General features: G+C 39.0%; 1 protein-coding gene across 1 annotated transcript; it reads right to left on the reverse strand.

Annotated features, from left to right (window-relative positions):
- Nucleotides 1–74: 74 nt before the first annotated feature.
- Nucleotides 75–9,203, reverse strand: LOC126822532 (mucin-5AC). The gene is made up of 5 exons (XM_050551467.2): nt 9,097–9,203; nt 6,150–6,221; nt 4,696–4,786; nt 1,836–4,214; nt 75–1,320 (listed from the first exon to the last, which is right to left on the reverse strand). Exons 1-5 carry the CDS (start codon nt 9,133–9,135, stop codon nt 974–976), a joined length of 2,928 nt encoding a protein of 975 aa, XP_050407424.1. The 5' UTR covers nt 9,136–9,203; the 3' UTR covers nt 75–973.
- Nucleotides 9,204–12,232: the final 3,029 nt, after the last annotated feature.

A 12,232-nucleotide genomic window follows, 5' to 3' on the forward strand; every position in this document is an offset into this window, starting at 1 on the left:
CTACTCACAAAAACTGTCAAAACAAGATCATTGTCGACAGCAGACAGTTTCAAAAGAATTTCAAAGACAAAAAATAACAAATATATTTATTTTATTTACAACAGATGTTAAGTATGGCATACAACATGAGATACACTTATAATTGATATGTTTCTCCAGTAGAGATTTATCCTGATTAAAACACAGATCCTGTTTCGTTTCGTTTTTTATAGTTCAAAATTTCGTTTTACTTGTTTTCACTACACTAGGATCTGGAAGAGTTGTTATATTACCGGCGTTCTGATTGAAGTGAGGGTTTAGCCAATGAAACGGTCTGTTAAAGCGACTTCTGTGTGCTAACAACTAGAAACGTCAACGATGATTGATTAATCAATGCCTGGCGCCATAGGGTCAAAAGCCGCTCGTATGACCTCTGATACGACCTTCCAGTACAACTTGTCAGATCTTCATGTAGTGTAGGCCATTGAAAGTATAAACAAACGAAACGAAATATAGATCTGTATTTTAATCCGATTGATAGAGAATATAATGAATGTTTATTGAAAATGTAGCGCGTAGTGTGTCATCTTCGCTAGCCAATAGGTTACGAACATGTAGCGCGTAGCCAAGGTTTACGAAGATGTAACGCGTAGTATGTCATCTTCGCGAGCCAAGGAATACGAAGATGGTAGTATATGGACAATAGAACTATATACAGGGTAGTAAGTACATAAAATTATCTTACAAAGCCGTTTTAATTAAACAAACCATTTCTAAAGTGTCCTAAAAGAATACCATCTGCCCCGGATTATATTAGGACAAGACTGCCCTATACCGCGTATTAACAGGACAAGACTGTTCTATACCGCGTATTACCAGGACGGGCTGTTTTTACACCGTGTAGTATCAAGACAAGACAACTTTTCACAGCGCATGACAAGAATGCACGTGGATGGTATGTCATGGAGCTTCTCTAGACAAATGTCAATAAATATTATAATAGGAGAGAACCTGGATTCGGCGATTGACATGTTCGACCACAAATAAGAGAAGCACAGCATTTAGTTTTACCAGGACAATGTCGATCTAAGGAACATCTTCTTCCCTTACATTCAATATTACCACCATCGTTAATAACCAGACTCGGGCACCTGCCGGCTTTTTTGGCGGGAATATCAGGACTGAGTGACATATGAGGTAATTGACAACTTCTAGCACACCCATTATGACAACATTTCTGACTGTAAGGACAGTCGGCGTCATTAAAACACGTGTCCATACACCGAGGACTCCATTTTCCAGTTCTTGACAGAGAACAGTGGCCAGGTTTCTGCATTGGAACTGAATAAAAGACAATAAATACAACAAAATACAAGAAAAGAGAACAATTTGCATTCCGTTTAGAATAACTTACTGGTTCAAAGGGAGCTTTGTCAATTTGGGTTTTGTGCTCCGACGGGACCCTGTTCCTCGTCTAAAATCAGTGGTTATTAAGGCAGCTCTGATTTGATTAGTCATACACCAGAAGTCTAGTCAAAACGTCACTCAGTAATAAAATGAAATGGGGATTTAACGTCCTACTGTTCAGCTCCGAACTGGGCTAATGAAGACAGGCATACGCCATACAGTGTGCTATGAGGGGAATTTTGCCCGGACAGCGACACTATGGCCTACTTTTATATCAAATTTCAACTGCCAGGGGATCTTTTACGTGGTTTTCGTCTCATCCGAACGACTAGACAGCTGTCCATGTCAGGCCCTCCGTCCTGCATCACTGACAAGGGGAAACCACGCCAGATGAACTAGATCTAGCCAACTGTGAACATTGACTTGTATTATACTACAATTAGACTCACCTTCAACATGGGGTTCATATTCTCCAGCTATACCCCCACCAGGGCGGGACTCCACCATTGGTAGATGAGGTCCAACAGGATTAGGATTAAGGTCATAGTTCAGGGTTCTGTAATCCAATTCTTGTCTCCTCTGACGTCGGGATCTAAATGGAACAGGGGCCGGAGCCGGGGCCGGAGCCGGAACGCCGATATCAGTAGAACCTATAAATGAATCCGTTGTTGTTGGAGAACCCGTGGGCCCCGAACCCCCTAATAACTGAATATTGGTGTGGCGATTATTCGGATCGGGGGTATTCAACAATCCTAAAGGAGTACCGGTGACGTAATCAGGATTAGAGTTGGCCAGCGCTGGAATATTTGTATCGTAATATAGATAGCTTGTGCTGGTTATGCCTAATAAGGGAATATTTGTCGCGACGTTATCGTCACCAAGATTACCAAAAATATCTGGCTGTGAGTTGTTTGGTAAATAAGCACTTGAATCAAGATAACTAGAATTACTAAGATTACTGGAATTTGATGTATCTAATAACGAAATAGTCGTACCTGGGTTATTACCATTGGGATTTTTACTTGTTGATTTAAGATTACTAGCATCGACATTACTAAGATCTGCATTTATAAGATTACTTGAATTTGACGTATCTGGTAATGAAATAGTGGTACCTGGTTTGTTCTCATCCGGATTTCTAAAATTTTGTGTACTAAATAAAAAAACGGTATCGGTACCAGTACCACCTAATAAGGGAACGGCTGTTCCATAATCCGGTGTTCCCAAATCATAAATATAACTGGGATTGGCGGTTCCTAACAAGGCTTCCCCCCCGTCGAAATTGTTAAGATAGTTGGGATCCGTCGTGCCTAATAATGGCTTGTGTGTATGCCGATGGGTAAGGTGAGGATTTGCAGTTCCTAATAATTGGGAGCTTACATCGCGTTTGTTACGAGGACTTAGCTGTAAGGTACTCCTACTAAATTGTGAATTACTAGAGCCAGCGTTAGTTACTAATGGAGCATGCGTTGCAGTATTACCCAAACCAGAAGCATCAATGTTCAGATTACTCGTGTAGAGTATATTTGAAACAACGTTTATGATGCGAGGATGACTTGTAGTAGAATCAGAATCTCCAACCAGCATGCGAGGATGACTTGTGGTGGAATCTGAATCGCCAACATCACTCAAGCGAGGATAGCTTGTAGTGGAATCAGACTCGCCAACATTACTCAGGCGAGGGTGGCTTGTGGTGGAATCAGAAGCGCCAACATTACTCAGGCGAGGATGGCTTGTGGAGGAATCAGAATCGCCAACCAACATGCGAGGATGGTTTGTAGTAGAATCAGAATCGCCAACATTACTTAGGCGAGGATGACTTGTAGTAGAATCAGAATGAATAAAACGGAAATGGTGCCAGCCATGCGTACAATTTCGATGAATTGGATGACGAAAATATAACCGAGGATTGACCACACCAGGATAGCTCGAACCAAGATTGCCAGGACCTGCTGTACCAGGGTTAGCAGGACTGTCCGTACCCGGATTATATCTAGCAGGATTATCTGTAGCCGGATTAATTATACTAGGGGTACCGTTACGTGGGTTATTTTTACGAGGACTATCCGTACCCTGATTATTTACTGTAGGACTATTCGTATCAAGATTATTTATACTAGGATTATCCGTACCCAGAATATTTATACTCGAACTTTCCGTACCTAAGTTATTTATACTCGGAATATCCGTACCCGTATTAATTAGAGCAGGATTATCCGTACCGTGAGCTATGATAGCCGGATTATCCGTACCCAGATTATCCGTACCCGGATCAATGATAGCAGGATTTTCCGTACCCAGATTATCCGCACCCTGATTAATTATAGCGGGACTATCCGTACCCTGATCAATAATAGCAAGATTATCTACACCCTGATTAATTTTAGCAGGACTATCCGTACTCTGATCAATGATAGCAGGATTATTCGTACCCTGATCAATGATAGCAGGAGTATCTATATAAGGATTTTTTATGACACTGGTCGTATTTGTGGAACCCGTTGCCAAGCTACCTTCTTGATTGATTATACGATGAGAAACAATATCAAATTTGATCATGTCAGGATTTGAATTATTTAAAATAAACTGGTCATTGGGGCTATCGTGAAGAATTAATCTACGTAATATCCTCGTCGTAATTTCTGAGAGTTTTTTATGGGGAAGTCGCGAGCCTCGCCAACAACAACGGGTTTCATTGTGGCCTTCTGTTCTTTTTACCACGCATCGTGAATGTTTATAACAATCACGTGACGATGTACAAACTTGATCTGTGCCATTTCTGTTTAAAATCGGTTTACCGACAGGGCATTGAAACGTTCCATCTTGCACTGAAATTTTAAACAAAAAAATAATTTAAAAATGGAGAAAGTATTCAAATAAACAAACTTAGTTGAAAAAACACGTGATAATTAGCCAAAACATCATCTCCCAAACACGTTTTTTAAACTTTAAAAACATTGATATAATCTCCACTTTATTTCAACACAAATGATTTTATAAAACAATATTTTTTATTTTACTTATGAATTAAAGTTCTTTGCAGTAACATTTGAGAAACAGTTATATTCTTGGGTTTTTTGGGATAGGGGGAAGGGGGTATTTGCAACAGATAAAATAATTTTGACTGAAGGGGAAGGGGGGGGGGGATATATGTATTCTGAACAGAGTACGCACTTGTCTCTCTCTCTAAACTGAGATTTGGGCAGCTTGGTCGAGGTTGGCACCGGGACAATGTCCGCTAACATATTGTTGAATGGACAGTTTACCTGATACTGTTATACAGGTGGTAGAACAAGTTAGATATTTTACCTGTTATACACCTGGTAGAAAGGGAACACGGTGGAACTGTACAATTACTTTCCTTTAACCTACATTCTTCACCCTGTCCACACTTTCTTAACTACAACAGGTAAACAAGTTTATATAAATATTTTATAACTATAGTATTCGCCAGATTTAACTATAAAAACAAATTCAAAACAAATTATTATCCAACAGGGATTATAAAAAATAAAATATACTATTGTTAGCTTACTGTTTCTAGAACATCTGATACCACCTAGCGTAGATATATAGTATTGATAGGTGTTGTATATGTGACAGGATATCTATCTAGAACATCTGATACCACCTATTGTTGATATATAGTATTGATAGGTGTTGTACATGAGACAGGGTATGCTTACTCTTTCTATAACACTTGGTACCACCTAATCTAGATATATAGTATTGATAGGTGTTGTACATGAGACAGGGTATGCTTACTCTTTCTATAACACTTGATACCACCTATTCTAGATATATAGTATTGATAGATGTTGTACATAAGACAGGGTATGCTTACTCTCTAGAACATCTGATACCACCTATTCTAGATATATAGTATTGATAGATGTTGTACATAAGACAGGGTATGCTAACTATATCTAGAACATCTGATACCACCTAGTGTAGATATATAGTATTGATAGGTGTTGTATATGTGACAGGGTATGTTAACTGTTTCTAGAACACCTGTTGCCACTTAATCTAGATATATATAGTATTGATAGATGTTGTACATGAGGCAGGGTATGCTTACTCTCTCTAGAACACCTGGTGCCGCTTCTCATATAATAATATTGTGCTCAGGGCCGGATTAACCTGGTGGAAGTGGGGGGCATGGGACCTCTGACATTCATGTGTGTGTGTGGGGGGGGGGGGTGCATCATACCCCGCATTTACTGATTGAGGGGGTTGTAAGAAATGCTGAACTCATTAAACCGACTAAAAGATCGATGGTTTTATTCTATCGAACAATAATTTGTATTTCACTTGGCAGTCCCGTGTAATCTTTCGAATTGGACCAAAAATCCCATGGACAGTACGTGAAACGTCCCCTGAGTAGACCGTAGCGCCGCTGTCAGGGCAATATTCCGTCTACATTAGCCACATTGGTGACGAAAAGTAGGATGTTTTTTTACACCCCATTTAATTTCATCCTGAAGGGTGTGTGTGGTGTGTGTGTGCGTGGGGGGGGGGGGGGGGTACTGCACGACCTTACCTTTAGCTGATCTCGGATGCCTTTTAAACCGGAACACATAACTTTGAAGGAAGTAAGTAATTAAACCTCAAAGTATAGTACAGACTTAACAAAGAGGAGAAAAAAATAAAGAGCAACTTTTAATTATCACTGTTAAGATCTATTCATTTCCGCCTTATTTTTCTCTTCAGCCTTTTTTAACAAATTAATCCAGAATGTTTGAATTTAACATCGAACTTACATGACAGGGATAAAAACCGGAACTAATCGGCCTTTTGATGAACTGACTGAAACCAGCACAAAAACAAACAAGCTGTAAAAATTAAAAATAGATAATCTCCTATTATTTTAAAATCAGATTAATTCGGATTAGGATTAGTAGGATTATGTTTTATTTCCTTGTAAAAAGATGCAAACTGGTTCCATAAAAATACGGGTCATTTGGGGCGTCTGAATTGAAGATTTTTTGGGGTATACATATGAAAAAAGCGATATTATTGAAGGGTACGGTTGGTTAATTGATATTCGCTCGGAAGGGACGAAAAACGAGGTCCCGTGTATATATTGGCAGCTGCCCTGGCAAAATTTCTCCCATAGCACACTGTATGGCGTATGCCAGTCTTCATTAGCCCTGTCGGACCAGAACAGTAGGACGTCAAACTCCATTTCATTTCATTTTGGTTAATTAAACCCATCACTGGGTGAATCTGGTATTAAACAATACACATACAGCCATTTCATATTCTTAGCGCACTAAATAGAAAATTATCACTTAACCGAAATTATTTCCATTCATTTATAGGAGTGTACTATCACAGGCGTAGGGGGCCAATCTCAATTGGGTGGGGGGGGGGGGGCGGGCTGAGGCTATTTGCTCAAAAATTTTCTTTGTCACCCTAATTTTCAGAATGAATCAATCATTAACTAAAACGAGTTTTCTTCAAATGTTATTGTACGAGGTCTTAAGTATTAAAGTATTCAAAACGTAAACCGCGTGCGATTTCATTTTCATATGTATGTCTGTGCCCGAAAAATGGACGATTCATCGAATCTGTGGAAGGGGGAGGGGGGGCGGGGAAGGGGGGCTGCCCCCGACGCCTACGCCTATGTGTGCAATTAAGAAGGCGATTGGGGATGAACAATATATAAGATTATAATGATTAATAATCATAATTACATTTAATATATCGACCTAAATTATTTACAGTTTTAATATTAATACTTGTTCATAGTACCCGTCTTAGCCCAGTCGGAGCAGAACAGTAGGACGTTACGCTCCATTTTATTTTATTTCATTATTTACTAGCAATTCCAATTCATACATTGATGGTTTTAACCAATAGTATTTTACGATATATTTTCTCTGAGATAGGGGGGTTGGATGGCGAATGGTTAGCACGTGCGCGCTGTATCATAAAGTCTGCCAATGAGTCAACTGGCGGGGTTTCGATTCCCCGGTTGTACGTGACAAGGAGTAGGGTCGCCTGTCCAGCCTCGTGGGTTTTCTCCGGGTCCTCCGGTTTCCTCCCACTGCTAAAGACCCCTACGCGCAAGCGAATTATGGAAATAAAATTGAACCATATGTTAGTCCCGAAACCCCATCTCTCTCTCTCTCTCTCTCTCTGAGATACTTATAAGACGCTGTATAGACCCGTTAATACACCCAACACAAGCAAGATCGTCCGTGCTAACGTTCAAAGGAGGCGCGGTGGCTCAATGAGTAAGGCATTGACTCACTAACTAGGAGGGTCTGGGTTCGATCCCGGTATTGGTCGATGAATTTCCTCGAGATTTTTCCAGTGTGGTTTCCCCTTGTCAGTGTTACAGGACGACGAACCGGGCAAGGAACATTGTCTAGTCTTTCGAATGGGTCGCGTATACAAGTTGGCGTGCACGTAAAAGAACCCTTGACAGTTGGAATTCGATATAAGGCTCTCATAGCCCGTTTTCATAAGCCCGGTCGGTGCAGAAAAGTAGGACGTTAAACCCCATTTCATTTCATTTCTTACCACTGACGCATTTATAGCGCTGTATTTAGTAAAACAGTTACTAGGCACCAGGTTTTCCCAGTAGAAATGGGGCCACTTCCCGTTGATAAATTTCAAACCTTTCCGGCGAAATGCGCGATTTTTTAGCAAGTCCTGAATAATGAAACCAGTCAACAGAAATAGATGTAATTTATCATCGATCTTGGATAGTCTATGCTTAATTTTGAACTTAAAGTACATACACTAACTTTTGGTAGGGAACTGGGTTGGGCCGGCCCCACTGTAAAAAATCTGGCGAATTAAATTTGAAAATAAACGCCACCAAAGAAACAAAAGATATACTATGAAATAAGCATTTTATCATGTAATAATGACATATTTTTTTTTATCGCCGACACGAAGGTTTTAAATTATGTGAAATCGTGTTTAAATTGTTATCTAAATTGAGTAAAGTCATGTTTAAATATGTTATTTGAATTTAGTAAAATCCTGTTATTTGAATTCAGGGACGGACTGGGGACCACGGGGTGTGGGCGTTCCATTCTACTGGCCGTAAATGGTGCTTTCTAGAGTATATCCTGATGTTTCTAGCTTATGCAGGAATTTAACATTAACTCCTTCTGGGACCTGATTCTATCATACTCCCACATTCCTTCTCAATCCACCACTGTTTGAATTCTTCTTTAAATTCGTTATCTGACCGTCTTTAAATTAGTTATCTGACCGTCTTTAAATTAGTTATCTTTAAATTAGTTATCTGACCGTCTTTAAATTAGTTATCTGGCCGTCCTTAAAATAAGTTATCTTTAAATTAGTTATCTGACCGTCTTTAAATAAGTTATATGACCGTCTTTAAATTAGTTATTTGACCGTCCTTTAAATTATTTATCTGACCTTGCTTAAATTAGTTATCTGAGCGTCTTTAAATTAGTTATATGACCGTCTTTAAATTAGTTACCTGACCGTCCTTTAAATTATTTATCTGACCTTGCTTAAATTAGTTATATGACCGTCTTTAAATTAGATATCTTTAAATTAGTTATCTGACCCGTGTTTAAATTAGTTATCTGACCGTGTTTAAATTAGTTATCTGACCGTCCTTTAAATAAGTTATTTGAGCGTCTTTAAATTAGTTATATGACTGTCTTTAAATTAGTTATTTGACCGTCTTTAAATTAGTTATTTAGATTGCAAACTTACCAGAAATATAATGCCCCGGTTATCCAACAAAAACATCATTATATTATTTCCACACCCGATAGTTCAAGGCGTCTGCTTCCAACTAAAGGATGTCCAAGAAAATACCCTAACTTCCTCTTTTGACGTATGTAATTCACGGTATAACTACCTATCACATGACTTCACACTCAATTTAAGAATAATAAAGTCTTTTCATTGGAAGAAAAGCGACTTACGTTGCATAAATATGCACATGATAAAAATATTGTTAATACATCCTAATTTTTTTCCCATTTTTTTAGAAAAATAATTCGGGTGTTAAAATTAAGTGCTTGTGCATCTCTAAGAGGATACCATGGAGAAGATGAAAAAGGTGCGATAGGAAGGAAGACGACATATTGACATAGACTTGATAGTTTGACGGTATTATAATATACATGTCAACAGATTTACTAGGAAAAAAATAACCAAAGACCGGCTTACTATAATCTCCCGACATTTTGATCAGTCAACAAAAGACTAAAGTCAAATCAGTCCAACTGCATTAAGCCTCTTTAGTAAATATGTTCTCTTGAAAATGTCGTATACATAACAAATACTATCAGCCCTATTAGAGCAAAGGTGTGCTGTCCTTATTTTTAAATTGTATGCCCCCCACCCCCTCTCTCTGTCTCATGGACCGATTTGCTGGGAAAAGACCTTTTGAACTTCCAATTAACTCCTTTGTACAGGGTTTCATCAGGGGCTAAGTCAATTTATACCCTAAATTTTTTTACTAAGGCCAGCTCAATTTTCGTCAAGGTCGCTGAGATGTAAATAAGCGCACGTGATTGTTGGCGAGATTGTAGATTAGGTTTAAGGTAAGCGTTAGGGCTAGGTCCAGGGTTAGGGTTAGGGTTAGCACTAGCCATGTTTACATCTCGTGACCTTTGACCAAACTTGAAGTTGGCCTTATCAAATAGATCTCAGTCTGAGTGAAGGGGCCAAATGAGGTACGTTGCGTCATGCGTTAAGAGTTTTTGCGGCGGCTCTCAAATGTTAAAGATTTCGTAAATACCAACTTGTGTGAAACCACATTCACGCTATACTTTTCAAATGTAGCCAGAAATGATTCGTTTTCGCCAACAAAGAAAAATTACGGTGAAAAATAGAAGGTAATTAAGATCATTCTGCACACAGAGATCCATCTACTTTATACTTCGAGAATAGATCTCTGCCCTAAATGACCGCCATATCTAAAAATAAGTTTACTGTTTTATAATGTGATCCTTCTCCGGTTTACGTCTGTTAAACACTAAACACTAATTAAACCTTTTCAATTTTATTAAATGGAAGCAGAATAACTACTTAACAAAATTCTTGAAGCATATAAAGTGCTTTCGATTAAAATCGTCAATTTAGGACTTAAAATGTCGGTCAACTAGCTTAGTGTCTGTTTTCAAGCGGAGCTAACTGTAGACAGGCAACCTAAGTTTAGTATGTTTAAAGATATGAAAACATCCGTGGGACAGATCGAGCGATAGTTTCATTGATTTCATATTGCTGTTTAATGGGAACGGACAGTAACGGTCAGAGGAATCCGTCCCTAAAGGATCTATTAATTTTACAACTTCAACTAGTTTTGGTTTACACTCAAATGAAGATCTAAGTCACTTTTTCAATGAACCCCAGTTAATGGCGCCATTTGGTAGCAAATTGTATAAGCTTTCTGTGGAACAATCAATTTCAGGTAAAAACAATCGGAGTCACATCGAACCTAGGCCTTTCTAAAATGGCCTCCAGGACAAATACAGGTCCATCGTACCCGTTATTTCGTTATTTAACCTTAATTTGCCTGAAAAGTTGATGTCAGTGGTACTGGTAATTATGATTCGTATTAAACACCACCTTCAAGTTGTAATTAAACCCACTGGTTGGTCTGTTCGCGTCAAACATTCTCGTCCAAAAGTCTGTTTTGCCTTTTATGCGAAAAGACAAAAATGTGACTTAGATCGTTCTTCCCCTGGACTCTTCAAATACATCATGTGATAAATCTTATTAGTGTTATACGAGGGTTAGGTTTAAGAATTTGGGGGAGAGGTTAAGTCTCCACATAAGCATTGACCTAGGATGATAAAAAATTAGTTCGTGATATTTCCTAGTTTTATTAAAATACATACAATACATTAGATTTATATACAAAGGCGATTTCACTGTTTATTGGTGTTGGTGGCGCTGATGGTCTTCCTTGGGTGGTGCTTCTGGTATTCTGGTATTATTGTTTCTGAAGAAAAAAGAAAATAAATTTGAGGCTCTCGGGAGAGAGCCACATTAGTGTGTTTCCTACTACGGATTGGATTTTCTAAAAAATCGTGTTTGTTCCACATCACCGGGTTACGGCTAGGGATGATTATATCTAATTGATTTTAATTACTAACGGTTAGGCATAGGATTTGATATATGGTTTGTTTTGGGTCAGGGTGGAGACTGGTCTTATTTAATCTAATTTACTGTGCACTAGGATGTCGTTCAGATTTTTATTTTTAGAATATGCAATTATAAGTTTCTGTGTGAATATTTTCGGGTGAATTTCTTGGAGATCAGTATAGTGTTTTCTGATGATTTTGGACGCACTTGCTGCTGTTGCGCTAAGTGGGTAAGTGGGTAAGACGCTGACTCGCTAGCCTGGAGGTCGCGTGTTCGATCCCTGCCTTGGCCGGGATTTTCTGGCGTGGATCTCCTTCTCAGTGGGGGGGGGGGGGCTGACAAGGACAGCTGTCTAGTCGTTCGGATGGGACAAAAAAAAACCGAGGTTCCATGTACACATTGGAGTGCACGTCAAAGAATCCTAGCATTGGAAATCGATATAAGAGTAGGCTGTAGCGCTGCTGTCCAGGCAAAATTTCCCTGGTTTAATTACTGATCAAGGGTTTTTGAAAATAATACGGGAAAGGTTGGTGTTGTAATTTGTCCATGTGGTTTTTTTTGTTTGACCTAATATAGGGCTAAATCTATTTGTTAAGGCCAGCTCAATTTTTGTCACGGTCGTCCAGATGTATATAAGGTAGGGGCATGTAGTGATTGTTGGCGAGATTGTAGGTTAGGGTAAACATTAGGGCTAGGTCCAAGGTTAGGGTCAGGATTAGCGCTAGCCATGTTTACATCTCGTGACCTTTGA

Source organism: Patella vulgata, chromosome 5 (genome assembly GCF_932274485.2).
Source record: "Patella vulgata chromosome 5, xgPatVulg1.2, whole genome shotgun sequence".
NCBI lineage: Eukaryota > Metazoa > Mollusca > Gastropoda > Patellidae > Patella > Patella vulgata.

What these genes read in the sequence shown, in the direction of transcription:
- LOC126822532 (XM_050551467.2), bottom strand. Translation starts at nt 9,135, where the DNA reads ATGATGTTTTTGTTGGATAACCGGGGCATTATATTTCTG. An exon ending in ACCGGGGCATTATATTTCTG is followed by an intron (nt 6,222 to 9,096) that starts GTAAGTTTGCAA and finishes TAATTTTTACAG; the next exon opens with CTTGTTTGTTTTTGTGCTGG. An exon ending in TTCTACCAGGTGTATAACAG is followed by an intron (nt 4,215 to 4,695) that starts GTAAAATATCTA and finishes TTAAAATTTCAG; the next exon opens with TGCAAGATGGAACGTTTCAA.